This window comes from Anoplopoma fimbria, chromosome 6 (assembly GCF_027596085.1).
Source record: "Anoplopoma fimbria isolate UVic2021 breed Golden Eagle Sablefish chromosome 6, Afim_UVic_2022, whole genome shotgun sequence".
Lineage (NCBI taxonomy): Eukaryota > Metazoa > Chordata > Actinopteri > Perciformes > Anoplopomatidae > Anoplopoma > Anoplopoma fimbria.
In genome coordinates, this window is record NC_072454.1 from 21,785,609 (window position 1) to 21,802,180 (window position 16,572).

At 44.0% G+C, this 16,572-nt stretch overlaps 1 protein-coding gene across 1 annotated transcript; it reads left to right on the forward strand.

Moving 5' to 3' along the window:
• Window positions 1-285: 285 nt before the first annotated feature.
• Window positions 286-15,540, forward strand: LOC129092765 (sodium- and chloride-dependent betaine transporter-like). Its single transcript, XM_054600780.1, has 21 exons — window positions 286-415; window positions 1,531-1,665; window positions 2,725-2,866; window positions 3,154-3,288; window positions 3,542-3,714; window positions 4,012-4,176; window positions 4,284-4,456; window positions 4,561-4,744; window positions 4,858-5,092; window positions 5,167-5,393; window positions 7,012-7,123; window positions 7,264-7,396; window positions 8,130-8,264; window positions 8,445-8,548; window positions 8,669-8,793; window positions 8,893-9,005; window positions 10,285-10,422; window positions 10,515-10,617; window positions 11,832-11,932; window positions 15,171-15,341; window positions 15,421-15,540. The coding sequence occupies exons 1-21, from the start codon at window positions 286-288 to the stop codon at window positions 15,538-15,540; spliced, it is 3,054 nt and encodes a 1,017-aa protein (XP_054456755.1).
• Window positions 15,541-16,572: the final 1,032 nt, after the last annotated feature.

Genomic DNA, 16,572 nt, shown 5'->3' on the forward strand with positions numbered 1-16,572 from the left:
TCCGCATTGCTCCTCCTGAATCTGATATAAACACATATCTAATGCAATTGAAAAAGTTAACATCCAACCCTGCTTACACTATGCATGGCTTTCAGACGGATGGAACCAGGAGAACAGGAGCCTCAGGGTTAGTAAATGTTATATACAGGTTAAACTGAACAAACTCCCTGCCACCAAAGCCATGGCCCTCAGGGTGAAACGGTCTACAAGTGAGCACAACACCTGGTTTGTCAGGTGTGTGTACTGATAGTACTGATCAGGGAACTGAAGAGGGAACACAGAAAGATGGACACCAGAGTGACAAAGAGGGAACAGTGGAGGAATAAAAGAGAATATATCCTGGCAGCAGCAGGCAACGTGGTGGGCCTGGGCAATGTGTGGAGATTCCCCTACCTGTGTTATAAGAATGGAGGAGGTAAGCTGGAACTCAAGGTCCATAAACTGGAATACTTGCGCAACTTTTAAAAACCAATGAGGTCTTCTTCATTACATCTGCAATGAAGAAGAGAGAGCAATGCATGTGTGAGTGTTTGTGTGTTTAAATATATATATATATTTATTTATTAAACACACATATTTATACATATACATAAGATAAAAAGAAATCATTCAAATTAAATTTGCAAAACTTTAAGAAAGCTCACACTGTATAAATTCAATGTATTTGTCACATGGATAAGTAAAAGCATTGGTATTTGTTGGCAACTCAGTATCTACTAATTTTAATCAGCTAAAAAAAACATGAAATTGTTCAAAAATGTACCAAGCAGATGTATTTTTACTTGTTATACATTTGGCACTTGCTGAAAAAAACAGCCAAGCTACTACATGGTCTTTTAGGTGCCTTTAGGGAAAGTGGTAGCGCAGCATGTTTGACAGGCTAGTTTGTTGAGGCAATATAAAGTACAAAGGAAAAATAACAATGTGAAGACAAATCGTTATGGCATAAGGTAGAATGGCAGGAAGTCCATCAAGGAACTAACTTGGCCCCGTTCGGGTTTAATGAAAACTTTCGTTAACATTAGTTTGAGATGAGGGAAACTCTTGGATTTCAGTTCCAGAAAAGGGGGAACTTAAATCTGTGTCAGTAACTTCGGACTCAGTTCCTATCAAAGAGCGAATCGAAGCGCATTAATTTCCGATGGCTCGCTGTAAAGTCACCGCTTTTATGCATTGTCATTTCTTTGAACAGAAGGGTTTTGCCCTCACCTTCAAATATTATGCAGCTTTTTAAAACAGACTGCGTACAATCTCAATATTTTAAACAGCATTTCAAGTGACGTGTAACTTAGTTACATTTTGTTGAAGTATATGAAATAAAGCCACTGAATGCTAATGAGTCAAGATCCAAATAGATTTCTCACATATGAAATCCACTGTCTTTTAACATTTAAATCAAATAATAATTGTTAGTGGCAGCATAACATTGAATCAAATACCACTCCATTTTACTCAATTTATCAATTCAGATTTTATCCTCATCCTCGTTGCTCAGCATTACTGGTCTCTTGTGTATTTCTGTCTATTCAGGTGTCTTCCTGTTGCCTTACTGTTTCTTTGCTGTGCTGTGTGGAGTGCCACTTTTCCTGATGGAGACTGTGATTGGTCAGTACACACAGGAGGGCGCCATCTCCTGCTGGACCAAGCTCTGCCCGCTGGCACAGGGTAATCAAATCTGATTGTTCAATATATTGAGCATGAAGACACTGTGTCATTCAAATGAATTGGACTGTAAACAAGTTTCTATAGGTGTTATGGGTTAGCAAAATACCATTATACTTTTTCCTTTAACTGATCAAAAACCCAGGACCCAGTCTTATAATAGGATCACTTTTATAGCAGACCTATAGCAGACTTTTGTTAATATCCCACAGTACCATTACCTGACACAGGAGTCATAGCAGAGTAAGAAACATAGGAAGTGTGAATGTAGCCACTCAAGGGGGATTTTGATAGGTAACCCTTGTGTTTTGTCGAATTGGCTTTACTTCTGTTGGGACTCACAGTCATGATGGCGGCAGAGCCATTTTCCCATGATCCTTTCATTTTGACACAAATGTAATTATTTAGTGCTGTGCTGCTGTAACTCAAGACACGAAATACTGGAGCTATAAGTTTTCCTCCAATCTTCAAAATCAGGGCCTAATCATAGATCTATAGAGAGAACTTGGAGGTCTGGCCCCGTTCATTCAAATGAAAGTAACTCATTGGCACATGAAGCAAAAAAAGTTTGTCTTTTTAGCACAAAATTACCCGGAACCACAGGGCCCGTAGAGCAAGCGCACTAATCTAACTTCGGTCCAGCTTGTTCAAGGGCTTAATCACATGAGCGAAGAAAGGAAAATAACTGTTGATTGGGCTATCGGTGCATTCTAAAATTTTAAGGACCCTAATAAGGGCTATTCAACTTGCGTTCTAGGAAGTTGATTTACCTAAAAAAAAAGTATCAGCTGATTCTCTTTCCCAAATAATAATTCCCCAGTTTTCCCACTATAAAATATTTGCTCTACTGGCGATCTTCCTTGGGACTTGATAAAAAGTCAATATACCCTGTATCTGTGTCAAATCAAACAAAGATAGAAGGGCAACTGCATTTATCATGAACTCAACTTTGTTCCTGGACAGTATTCACAGTATTACCATGGTTCTGTAAGTGTCCTATTTCATAGTGCTATATCATATGACATCTTAAACTGAGGTTTGTCGGGTGTTCTCTCCCTCCAGGGGCCGGCTATTCCAACATCGTGATCCAGCTTTATTCCGAGACCTACATCATCATCTTGGCCTGGGCCCTCCTCTACCTCTTCTATTGTTTCAGAGACCCTCTGCCCTGGACCACCTGCAACAATCCATGGAACACAGGCTAGTATGGCTGCTAATTCACTGTTAGATCAGCTTCTCTACCTCACTGGAATACTGCCACTATGTCTGGAATAATACTAAAGTTCCCACATAGATTCACACTTGGAGGGATGGGAAGCAGCAGGAAGTTAAAGCAAGTGCTTATATTACCAGGGCTCGATGGCGGCGCCTGGTGGCCGGGTTGCCACGGAGCCCGGTCGGGCACAGCCCGAACAAACTACGTGGCACCCCCCTCTCTTCATCCCATGGGCCCACCACCTGTGGGAAGACCCGTTGGGGTCGGGTGCGCAGCCACATGGGTGGCAGCGAAGGTCAGGGGTCTCGACGGACCAGACCCGGGCGGCAGAAGCTGGCTCTGGGGACGTGGAACGTCACCTCGCTGTGGGGAAAGGAACCGGAGCTTGTGAGGGAGGTGGAGCGCTATCAGTTAGATCTGGTGGGGCTTACCTCCACGCACAGTCTCAGCTCTGGTACCGTACTCCTGGATAAGGGTTGGACTCTATTCTTCTCCGGAGTTGCCAAGGGCGTGAGGCGCCGGGCGGGTGTGGGGATACTCATAAATCCCCGGCTGAGCGCCGCGGTGTTGGAGTTTACCCTGGTAGACGAGAGGGTCGCCTCCCTGCGCCTTAGGGTTGTAGGGGAAAACTCTGACTGTTGTTTGTGCGTATGCACCAAACAGCAGCTCAGAGTACTCGGCCTTCTTGGAGACCCTGAATGGAGTCCTGTATGGGGCTCCAGTAGGGGACTCCGTAGTTCTGCTGGGTGACTTCAACGCCCACGTGGGCAACGATGGAGACACCTGGAGAGGCGTGGTGGGGAGGAACGGCCTCCCTGATCTAAACCCGAGCGGTCGTTTGTTATTGGACTTCTGTGCTAGTCATGGATTATCCATAACAAACACCATGTTCGAACATAAGGGTGCTCATAAGTGTACCTGGTACCAGAGTACCCTAGGCCGAAGATCAATGATCGATTTTGTGATCGTGTCATCTGATCTGAGGCCGCATGTTTTGGACACTCGGGTAAAGAGAGGGCGGAACTGTCAACCGACCACCATCTGGTTGTGAGTTGGATCAGGGAATGGGGAAATTTCCGGATAGACCTGGTAAGCCCAAACGAGTAGTGCGGGTGAACTGGGAACGTCTGGAGGAGGCCCCGTCCTAGGCATCTTCAACTCACACCTCCGGCGGAGTTTTTCTGGCATTCCTGTGGAGGTTGGGGGCATTGAGCCGGAGTGGGCGGTGTTCAAAGCCTCCATTGCTGAAGCTGCGGTGGCTAGCTGTGGCCTCAGGGTCTTAGGCTCCTCAAGGGGCGGTAACCCTCGGACACCGTGGTGGACACCGGTGGTCAGGAAGCCGTCCGATTGAAGAAGGAGGCCTTCCGGGATATGATATCCTGGAGGACTCCTGACTCGGTTGCAGGGTACCGACAGGCCCGAAGGGCTGCAGCTGCTGCCGTGTCGGAGGCGAAGCAGCGGGTGTGGGAGAAGTTCGGAGAGGCCATGGAGAAGGACTTTCGGTCGGCACCAAAGTGTTTCTGGAAGACTATCCGGCACCTCAGGAGGGGAAACGGGGAACCATCCAAGCTGTGTACAGTAAGGATGGGACTCTGTTGACCTCAACTGAGGAGGTCGTCGGACGTTGGAAGGAACACTTTGAGGAACTCCTGAATCCGAATAACACGCCCTCTATGTTGGAGGCAGAGCTCAAGGTTGATGGTGTTTCGTCGTCAATTTCCCTGGTGGAGGTCACTGAGGTAGTCAAACATCTCCGCAGTGGCAAAGCCCCAGGGATTGATGAGATCCAGCCAGAAATGCTAAAGGCTCTGGGTGTTGAGGGGCTGTCATGGTTGACACGCCTATTCAACATCGCGTGGGACTCGGGTACAGTGCCAAAGGAGTGGCAAACCGGGGTGGTGGTTCCCCTGTTCAAAAGGGGGACCAGAGAGTGTGTGCCAATTACCGGGGTATCACACTTCTCAGCCTCCCTGGTAAAGTCTACTCCAAGGTGCTGGAAAGGAGGGTTCGGCCGATCGTCGAACCTCAGATTGAAGAGGAACAATGCGGTTTTCGCCCCGGACGTGGAACTACGGACCAGCTCTTCACTCTCGCAAGGATCCTGGAGGGGGCCTGGGAGTATGCCCATCCGGTCTACATGTGTTTTGTGGATCTGGAGAAGGCGTATGACCGGGTCCCCGGGAGAAACTGTGGGAGGTGCTGCGGGAGTATGGGGTAAGGGGGTCTATCCTCAGGGCCATCCAATCCCTGTACTCCCAAAGCGAGAGCTGTGTTCGCGTCCTCGGCAGCCAGTCAGTTTCGTTCTCAGTGGGTGCTGGTCTCCGCCAGGGCTGCGCCTTGTCACCAATCCTGTTTGTGATATACATGGACAGGATATCGAGGCGTAGTCGTGGTGGGGAGGGGTTGCAGTTCGGTGGTCTGAGGATCTCGTCACTGCTTTTTGCAGATGATGTGGTCCTCATTGGATCATCGGCCTGTGACCTTCAGCACTCACTGGATCGGCTGGCGGCCGAGTGTGAAGCGGCTGGGATGAGGATCAGCACCGCTAAATCTGAGGCCATGACTCTTAGCAGGAAACCGATGGATTGCTTACTCCGGGTAGGAAATGAGTCCTTAGCCCAAGTGAAGGAGTTCAAGTACCTCGGGGTCTTGTTCGCGAGTGAGGGTACTATGGAGCGTGAGATTGGCCGGAGAATCGGAGCAGCGGGGGCGGTATTGCGTTCGCTTTACCGCACCGTTGTAACGAAAAGAGAGCTGAGCCGCAAGGCAAAGCTCTCGATCTACGGTCGATCTTCGTTCCTATCCTCACCTATGGTCATGAGGGCTGGGTGATGACCGAAAGGACGAGATCGCGGGTACAAGCGGCCGAGATGAGTTTTCTCAGAAGGGTGGCTGGCGTCTCCCTTAGGGATAGGGTGAGAAGCTCAGCCATCCGTGAGGAACTCGGATTAGAGCCGCTGCTCCTTTACTTAGAAAGGAGTCAGCTGAGGTGGTTCGGGCATCTGGCAAGGATGCCCACTGGGCGCCTTCCTTGGGAGGTGTTTCAGGCACGTCCAGTGGGGAGGAGACCTCGGGGAAGACCCAGGACTAGGTGGAGAGATTATATCTCAACACTGGCCTGGGGCCTCGGGATCCCCGTCAGAGTTGGTCAATGTGGCCCGGGAAAGGGAAGTCTGGGGCCCCCTGCTTGAGCTGCTCCCCCGCGACCCGACACCGGATAAGCGGACGAAAATGAGATGAGATATTATATTATAACTAAATTATTTAAAAAATGTTGATGCAAAGGTTATTGCATGGATTTTTGCCAGCGTACTACCACTGAGGGCTGTCAACTGTCTGGCAGGGAGCGGGTTAACAGCTAGAGATTATGTACTGTGGTTGATAAGCCTGATGGAAGGCAGGTGTGCTGCATGGGTAGAGCGACAACCGATGAACCACAGGTGAGTGATAGAAAAGCCGGGAGCTGAGTTAGTAAAACCACGCCCACAAAGACAGAAAGACAGACTGGTTAGACAGAGGGGTCAGACAGATAGGTCAGAAAAGGGGGAATTAAAGAAGAACACTGGGGAACAGTTTGACTAAAGTAAATTCCTTACAAAGATGGCGATGGCCATTAGTAGCGCTACGTATTGCTGTCAATGGCTGTATTGGCCTCGGTGTGATTTTACACAAACTTTCCAGCAGGCCATTTTAGCTTTTGGGTATGAGCAAGTAAGCAAGTGGCTGCTAATCAGAGTTACCTTCATAAGTTTTGTGTAACTGGAGCCGCCAAGTGAGGAAATAACAACGGCAGACAGCTTGGTAGATTAACTCGGTATTCCGTGGGCGGGGATTGGTCACCTCAGAGGTAGCGCTATGTTAGGCAAGCCCAACACATGGCGAGACATGGCGAGACAAATCTCAAAGGCTTTTAGGAACATGCATTTCCTGACAGATTGAACAAGTAAAAAGAGAGGACGTTCAAACTTTGTGGGTCTCCAAACACAGTGAATATAACTTTTCTTATAAGTTTGAAACTAGCATTACACCCATGTTTACTTGCTAGCAAACTGTGTTTCATGACTCAAAATAATGACCATATCACAGTAACTGTGTGAGATCAACACGTAATCAGCGTGCATTCCTATCAACAGATGAATGTGTGGATCTCACCTCTGCAAACTGGACTGCAATACACAGTGGCAATCTGACAGTAAATTGGACATCTGGAAATCTCCCCAAGTCATCGGTCTCTGAGTTCTGGAAGTGAGTCAGGGTTGTCACATTAAGCTCATATTAAATTACAGAGGGTGGTAGCAGTTGATCAAGTATTTAGTACATTATTTTTTCTTGTCAAATATGCAAATTCTTCTTGCAACCATCATCGTCTGGTGTCTCCCGTGCAGTAGAGGATTGCTCTCCATGTCTGGTGGAATAGAGGAGGTTGGCACAGTAAAGTGGGAGCTGCTGCTGTGTCTCCTGGCCTGCTGGGTGGCCTGCTACTTCTGCATCTGGAAAGGGATCCGTTTCACTGGAAAGGTTTGTCTCCCGTGCTGTGTCCCTGGAGTGACAGCGACGCACACAGCTGTGTGTGTAGCTTTTAGCTGAAAGCCAACCACACCATCCAAAACAATAAAAGTGAGCAAACTGTTACCATTATTACCATTCTCTGAGGTTTCCCTCAGCTCCACAGAGCGTCTTTTAGCTCTCTGGCTGTGTTCGCACACTGCATCGTATGTGGATTTTGACTCGAGAAATGACTAGATCTATACATTAGCAAGAATTTCTGAGTATGATACGTAAGGTTACTGCACTGAATGATGCTGGTGACAGTTAATACTGGATAGGTTATAGGACGGTTATAGTTATGTATACAAAACAACATTGTTTAACATTAAATAAATGCATACAAACTTGTCAAACTTGTCAAATTACAATATAAACAAAATAAACAGTTAACAGATAAACAGATTAATAATTATTCCCTGTAGACACCAGAATTATACTTTTTTACTTTATCATTCCAGTTTTTCTGATTTGCTCCATTTTCAACTAATACAATATTCAAATAAATTGGATCTTACCTAAAATAGGAAGAAATAACTTAATATTTTGCTATGATGGTGGTTTCTAACAGTAGTTTAGTCTTGGGTTTCCCGGGGGCCCCAGTCGGTAGTCTTTGTATGTTAAACATGTTGGTAGGATGGGAGTTAACCTGATGCAGTGATGGTTTATGACCAGCAATGTGTTAATTAGCCACTGAAATTTCCAGGTGGTGTATTTCACGGCGGTGTTCCCCTATGTGATGCTGACCATCCTGCTGGTCAGGGGGTTGACGCTGCCAGGAGCCTGGAAGGGCGTGGTCTACTACCTGTATCCAGATCCTTCTCGCCTGGCAGACTTTCAGGTGACACACAGTGGAGAAATCATGCAGCTTTACAGTGTCTAGTTTGTTTGAGAGGTAAAGTTTATTTCTTTTTTTGATGCTGATGTTAGTGTCACAGTTACCTGAACAGCCCCCTGTGACACACTGATATAATACTGATGACATACTTACATGTGAGTCTTTTGTATATTTGTTCTTCAGGTGTGGATGGAGGCTTGCGCTCAGGTCCTCTTCTCCTATGGTGTTGCATCAGGAACCCTGATCACACTGGGCAGCTACAACAAAGTCAACAACCACTGTTACAAGTAAGCAACGTAATCTGTAGTTCCACCTTTACATTTTGGAAGTTGTGTTCAATGAGTTTTGCCAACTCATTGAACACAATGAGTTGGCAAATGTGTGCTAAGCTCTGCATGTGTCTGCAGGGACAGTCTGTGGTTGTGTGTGCTCAATAGTGCCACCAGTTTCATCTCCGGCTTTGCGATCTTCTCGGCTCTGGGCTTCATGGCCGACACACAGGGAATTCCCATTGACATGGTGGTTGAATCAGGTATGATTTGAATCCCTCAGCTGTTGAAAACGATAATCAAATACACTTTTCTTGGAAAAGGACACAAATCAAATTTAAATGTCTCCTCTGTCCTCCTAGGTCCCGGGCTCGCGTTCATCGTATTTCCTCAGGCTGTTGCCATGATGCCCCTCCCCCAGCTGTGGGCCGCCTGCTTCTTCATTATGCTCATTCTGTTGGGACTGGACACAATTGTAAGACCAAGCGGACACAAGACATAAAGCCAGTGTCCTGCACAAAGTATTAACTTAACGTACAAAGATATGCTGCACCTGATAATGCTGAATCAGTGAACACTGTGTAAAAATGTAGCTTAAAGTATTGGTGTGGCTCTATGGAGGGCAATGTCGGTCTGATGGTCAGTCGACTCCTTTGATCCACACAGAAATATCTCAGTACCCCAGTTTCTCAACTATAGGATGGATTGCCATTCCAATTTGTTTAGACATTTGTAGAGGATGAATCCCCTGACTCTCCTCCTTTTAGTGAATGTTTTGACTATGTGATAGATTGACATAAAATGCGGTAAAGATATTCATGGTGCCTGGAGTATTTTAATGACTTTGGTGATACTCTGACTTTTCATCCAGTGCCACCATCAAGTCAAAATTTTAATTTGCTCAATATTTTAGAATCAGCTGAATCAGATTTTCTTGTCAGGTTCTAGAGTCATAGGTTTGTGTGTCCACACCCTCTGTGTGCGGACCAATCAGAGTCCTGTGATGAGCTACTGCAGAGTATTTCTTCACTGAAAGAAGAGCAAAGAACTGCATGGAAGGCTTTTCTCAACGAAAATCAACAGCAGATGCCATAGTCAATTGACACATCTTTAAAATGACACATCTCATTTTGTTAAATGTCTGTTGCCTTAACTCCTACTTCCTCTCTCACTTCCCTGCCTTCCTCCGCTCAGATCTCTCGTTTGAGCGAGGAGTGGAGGTAGGGAAAGGAATCAAGGGCACATGTTAGCATATTGAAAAGCACCCCAAGTAACAAGGAAAAGGGTGAAGAAGGGCGTCATAAAAATAATTATAGGAATTATGCAGAAATAACAGAACAAAACTTTAAAGCCAGGAGATGAATTTAAGCCCCATGAAAAATAATAGGGTTACAGTTGTGGAACGTCTTTAAATCAGTCTGCATTTATCTTCAAATAAATATGAATGATTCCTACACTATTTGTTTTCCACACCTGCTTTATATTGTATGAAAACCTTCACCCTCAGTTTATTAAATCCACGCGGCCATCATAAGAACGTGGCACACCCTTTTGCCTAAAGGAAAATAACCCAACACCAATAGCTTCCATTGGCGGTTGCACCTCCACCATTAAAATAGGGCCCCACACTTCTGGAATGCTTTCCTATTGGTGAACCGTCATCGACCAAAATATACCAGCTACAAAATGGCCACGATGCATGTTTGATGTAACAATGTGTTGAAGTTATTCTTTTTTGTGTGTGTGTGTGCTAGTTTGCAGGTCTGGAAACAATCACGTCGTCAGTGATTGACCTATTCCCGGGACAGATGCGCAGACCCTGGCGCAGAGAAATCTTCCTCTTCTTCTTCTGCACCATCAGCTTCATCATACAGATCTCTCTCACCACTCAGGTACGACACTCAGACCCAAACACACTGGCGAACACTGTTGAAGGTGTATTTGAAGTGACGCTACATTAACGTACCTCTTCTGTGTTTTCCAGGGAGGAATGTACCTCTTCGAGCTGGTTGATTACTATGGTGCCAATGGAATATGCATCTTATTTGTGTCTGTGGTCCAGTGTGTGGCTGTTGGCTGGGCTTTTGGTAAGTGGTATCAACATCATGTTTAAATTAATCTATAGTTCACAAGATGCAAGCACTACCCATGTATATGTCCAAGAGCTATTCAAACCACAGGAACTTTGTGTGTTTTCACCAAAGGAACAAGGGCCCAAATCTCGACCCTTATATCATGTTCATATTTGACAAATCCACGTCTCCCAGTTTACATCTAGTGCCATTAATTGAAGAAGTCTGCCTGTGATGTAGAAAAGTGAGTATACATTTCCACTTCCGTGAATCTTGGCCGACTGCCCGGCAGCCCTTAAAGTGATAACAAAAGTGTCTTAACTACAACTTGCTAAGAAATAGGCCCCATAACGTTGGCACTGAGCATAATCCATGATTTGGCAGAATCATCCAATATCAGTGGTCATGTCTGGAGATAGAATTGCTAATTTAAATTCCTCTGCCACAGTTGCTGAACCCAAAAATGTCCTCTTGTAGGTGATTTTTTTTTAGAAATTGTTAAATAAATAGTTATGTTAACATACAGTATGTAATATTTGTGTCTTTTTTAATAGCCTTGTTGATGCAAGTGTTTAAGGCTAAAGTTAGGAAAAACATGATCATAAAATAGTTTAACAGGAGTCGGTGACAGCCACAATTACAATACACCCTCTCACTAGGGATAAAATCCAGTGAGCCCAAAACTGGAAAAATAGGTTATCAGAAATAGTTTTCAATCATAAGAGTGGTGTATGAGGATTTATATAAAACTTTTATAATCTTCCTTTAACATCAAATCAGATGATAAAATATATTAAAACTTTTTGAATTTGGGACCGATTACAGGAGACTGACTAGAGAAATGACACTCAGACTCCAGATCCACTAGAAACCTGCTTTTGTAAGCTCCAGAAAAGTTTTTTCAAAAGATCTTCATTCAAAACACATTAGATGAACTACCAAAGTGGAAAAAATAACAGACCTCGAAGCCTTCATTAATCAATATTTCCACGGACATTTAAATATGGAACCTGGCACCCAAATCAAGAAATAAAAGACAGAAAAGGCGTCTAGTGCGCCATCTAATAACCTTGAGTTGCCTTTTTTGATGGTTTTGGGGCTCCATACAAACCCGCCCCATTTCAAAAATGGGTTCCAGGCCAAACCATGAGTCTGTCATACATCATGCTTCTACATCAGGAAGTCCTGTCCTTTTAAATTGTTAGTAACAAACTGTATTAATCTTGCAGGGGCTGAGCGGATGTGTGACACAGTTGAAGTCATGACAGGACAACGACCGTGGGTTTTCTTCAAACTGTGCTGGCGCTACTTCACCCCTCTGATCTGCACGGTGAGTTACACACTGTTAACAGCTGCAGGAGAAATGGCATTAGGAATAAAGATGGCCAAACAAATAAGTTCAGAAATTAAGTTTTGTGTAATAAAATGGAATGACACAGGGAAAAAGTATTGAACACATGAAGAAAGGGAGGTGCAAAAAGGCATGGAAAGCCAAGACACCAGCTGAAATCTATCAGTAATTAGAAAGCAATCCTGCCCCTTGTCAGTGCAAATTAATATCAGCTGGTTCAGTCCCAACTGATGGCCTATAAAAAGGTGTTTCATTACCAAGGTGTCACACAAGAAACATCTCATGATGGGTAAAAGCAAAGAGCTCTCTCAAGACCTTCGCAACCTTATTGTTGCAAAACATACTGATGGCATTGGTTACAGAAGGATTTCTAAACTTCTGAATGTTCCAGTGAGCACTGTTGGGGCCATAATCCGGAAGTGGAAAGAACATAATTTCACCATAAACCGGCCACAACCAGGTGCTCCTCGCAAGTTTCTGACAGAGGAGTGAAAATAATTATCAGATGAGTTGTCCAAGAGCCAAGGACCACTTGTGGAGAGCTTCAGAAAGACCTGGAATTAGCAGGTAAAATTGTTCCAAAGAAAACAATAAGTAATGCACTCAACCGCCGTGGCCTGTATGCACGCTCACCACGCAAGACTCCATTGCTAAAGAAAAAGCATGTTGAAGCTCGTTTAAAGTTTGCTGCACAACATTTAGACAAGCCTGTGAAATACTGGGAGAATATAGTCTGGTCAGATGAGACCAAAATGGAACTCCTTGGATGCCATAATACACACCATGTTTGGAGGTCAAATGGCACTGCACATCACCCCAAAAACACCATACCAACAGTGAAGTTTGGAGGTGGGAACATCATGGTGTGGGGCTGTTTTTCCACATACGGCACTGGCAAACTTAATATAATTGAAGGAAGGATGAATGGAAAAATGTACAGAGACATTCTTGATAAAAAATCTGCTGCCATCTACCAGGATGATGAAGATGAAACGAGGGTGGACATTTCAGCAAGACAATGATCCCAAACACACAGCCAAGGAAACTCTCAATTGGTTTCAGAGAAAGAAAATAAAGCTGCTAGAATGGCCCAGCCAATCACCTGACTTGAATCCAATAGAAAATCTATGGAAAGAACTAAAGATCAGAGTTCATAGAAGAGGCCCACGGAACCTTCAAGATTTGAAGACTGTTTGTGTGGAAGAATGGGCCAAAATCACGTCTGAGCAATGCATGCGACTAGTTTCTCCATACAGGAGGCGTCACCTTTAGAAATATATTTACTGAAAAAATGGTGACGTGTTCAATACTTATTTTACCCGCTATATATATATATATATATATATATATATATATATATATATATATATATATATATATATATGTATGTATACATGTAATTGCATTTTATCAACTCTCCTAGCTTAGAAAATTACTCCTAACTCAACCCAACATTTATTAGCTCCAGAGGAGTACTTTACCTGTTAGGAGTCACTTGCAGATGTCTGGCAAAGATATAATGCAAGAGGAGAGATGTTTTTGGGTACGCTTGATGACAATAAGCTTATTAAAATATTTTTGGACAAAAGAATAATGTTTCTTTTGTGATCAAATTTCAGGTTATGCATTGAAACTTGTAGCAAAAATGTTCATTTAAAGTAGATAGAACATAAAAGATAAATCATTACCAAAACAAAAAAACACAACTAATGGCAACCCCCATCCATAAAGCAGAGTATGCTTCAGGGTGGGGCTATTGGGACTAACTAGAAATATGGTCGTCCCTGGTCGCTTTTATGTTATATGCAAAACATAATGTTACTGCTGCATCTTCAAAAATTATGTTGTTCTAGTTATGCACACGCGCGCTGTCGGACGTCACGACGGCAGTCACGACGGCAGTCACTTTATGAACAACAATCATTCAACAAGTGTGTGGAAAGAAAATGCAACCAGTTCAACGAGATACAACACTGAAGCAAAACCAGCAATACAAATGTCAAAGTTTCACTCAACAATGATGTTCACTTGAAGACAAAATCCATCCTCCTGTCCTTTTGGAATCATTTTTCAATAGCCCTGTCATAAAGCTGATCCTTTTTTTTAAACAATGTCCATCTTTCCATTGAACGGTCGTCTTGAAAAGGGCACTGATAATAAATCGGCGATAATATCATCTCCACCTGCGACGATATCCTCTCCACCAGCTGTGTGAATATTCTCCACCTTTTGCCATTTTCAGAGTCGGCTATCAATCGCTAATTAGCACTAAGCTAGGTTTCGTGAGCGGGTCTTCTAGAATACCCTGGAGCTGGGAACATTCTGAGAGAATACGCCCATTGGCTACAAATCCAAATATGATTGGTTGATCAAATTTACAATCCAAACGTACGCTCTCATTACGTTCAATTGTCAGGGCATTCTATTAAGGAAATAGAATACCCTGGATGGAGGATATTCTACCCAGAGACGAGTAAAGAAAAATATCTGATTGGTTGCATTTTTTTTCCAATATTAAACCACTCGGATGCGCAAAGCATGGTCGGAAAACATGGGTCATTTTAAATTTTATTTTATTTTATTTATAGAATTAATCAGATATGTTTTTTTATTTATTTTATCTGATAATTCTAGGGCCTTCTCTGAATACCTTGAAGGCTCTGACATTTCGGAAGCGATATTGTCCTGTCAATCACAGTGATTGGGCCCTGGGCTACTTTACGGGCGTGATATCGGCCCAGAACTGGTTTTCATGGGGAGGTTTCTGTATTGGTACCATAAGTCCAGAATGTTTCAGCTGACTTAGCCCCTTCTCACACAGAGATTCCACAGATCGGCCGTTAAGGCAGATCCGCCGGTTTTGCTTTTTCCACACTGAGCTAAACATTGACGACAATGCTGCTCCAGTGTTTGATTTCAGATGGCATGTCGGCATCACAGAAGCATAAGAGGCGGGACACAACAGAGTCGGGCAGTGACTTGCAGCCTAAACGGGTACTGGCAGATAAACTCCGTGTTGAGGTCTTTCCACCCATGAGCAAGAGTCCTGTTTGAAAGGGGCTTTGGTTGCAAAAGCAAAACCTGTCTTAACAAAAGACTACATACAATGAGGTCTTGGTTTACACTGTTAGCAACACAATAAAGGCGAGGGACACAGTGTTAACCCAGCCTATTTGTCCACAGAAGAATGAGTTTGTCCCTCTGCTTTTCCCTCAAGGTTTGCTTAGTCTTCTTCATCCTGGACCTCCAGACACTGGAAATCAGCGGGGACTCTGTGTACCCGGACTGGGCTTACTCTCTGGGCTGGGCCATGGCGCTCTCCTCTACGGTTGCAGTACCCATCTGTGCTGTGGGCAAGATCTGCCTCACAGAGGGAACCCTAAGACAGGCAAGAGCACAAACACAATCCATTAAAAATGTTTTATTCTGCTTTTGTGTAACTAACGTTCTATTTTTTCTGTCAACAGCGTCTGATGGCCCTGTGGCGTCCGGTCAGTGATCCTCTTGGTCCCAAGACAAACATAGAACACGTCCTGAATGAAACTGAGATACAACCGATGTCAGACACTTTACCTGACATGTTATGAGTCAGAATAAAATGTACCTTTGGATATGTGAAGGGCTAGCTGTGGACTATTATTGACTTGTTATAATATTGATTAGTTTATTAAGTGTAATATTGAGTGTGATCAGCTCAGACTTTATGCACTAAACATTAGGAACGTAATGTAAAGAGTGTCTTCCAAATGAATACGTGTAAATGTAAAACAAAAATATGCGGGGTACCTTTCATATTCTGATTTCAAAACTGCAGAAACCAATTTTTTAACCTTGGTCTGACACAGCGGAACATGTCTCCTCCGTTTCAGTGCTAAGACGGGGCCACCGATGCACACACCAAACAGCCCTGTACAAGGTTTTGCCTAGCAAAGGTCACATTTATCTCAACCTATCATTTGTTTGTTTTTGCTTTTTTTCTACTGATACATAAAGCTTGAAGAGAGGAGGCAAAATACAACTTCAGGGGCCCTCAAATCCGTTATTCTCAATGTTAAAAACGAGAGCGTCTCCATCGCAGGGTCCTAGGCACTTATTTTTCAGATGGGCGAGCGCTTCACCCTGACTAGAAATAGTTAAAATTTTGTTGCGCTGCAAAGCTGCACTACATGTCATGTGACTAGGAACAACCAATCACAGCTCGCAGATATCTGTTCTTCCGTAAATAACATTCTACGCTGTATTAATGTTTATAATTTTGGTTCAGGACTGCCCAAAACTTTACTATCCATCCCACAGAATGTTTTACTTGCTTCATCCTGCTTTCGAAGTGTGTAGCAACATCTTCTTGAAAGGTCAGACAAATGGTCAAAGGTACTGTGATGGATTTATTGTGCTATTATTCAATTCATCTTTGTTTTGTTTAGTCAGTGAGGCTTGTTGCTAAATTACGGGAACTTCATCATCATCGCAGCATCCAGGTTTTAGTTGCTTAGTAACAGCAGGCACAGCTGGCTTTACTTTACTTGGACACATGTGAACGGCCCTTACAACGTCACCGGTCACAGGTAAATAAATGACTGGGCTAACTGGTGCATTTGAAAAAACTGATCTGAACACAG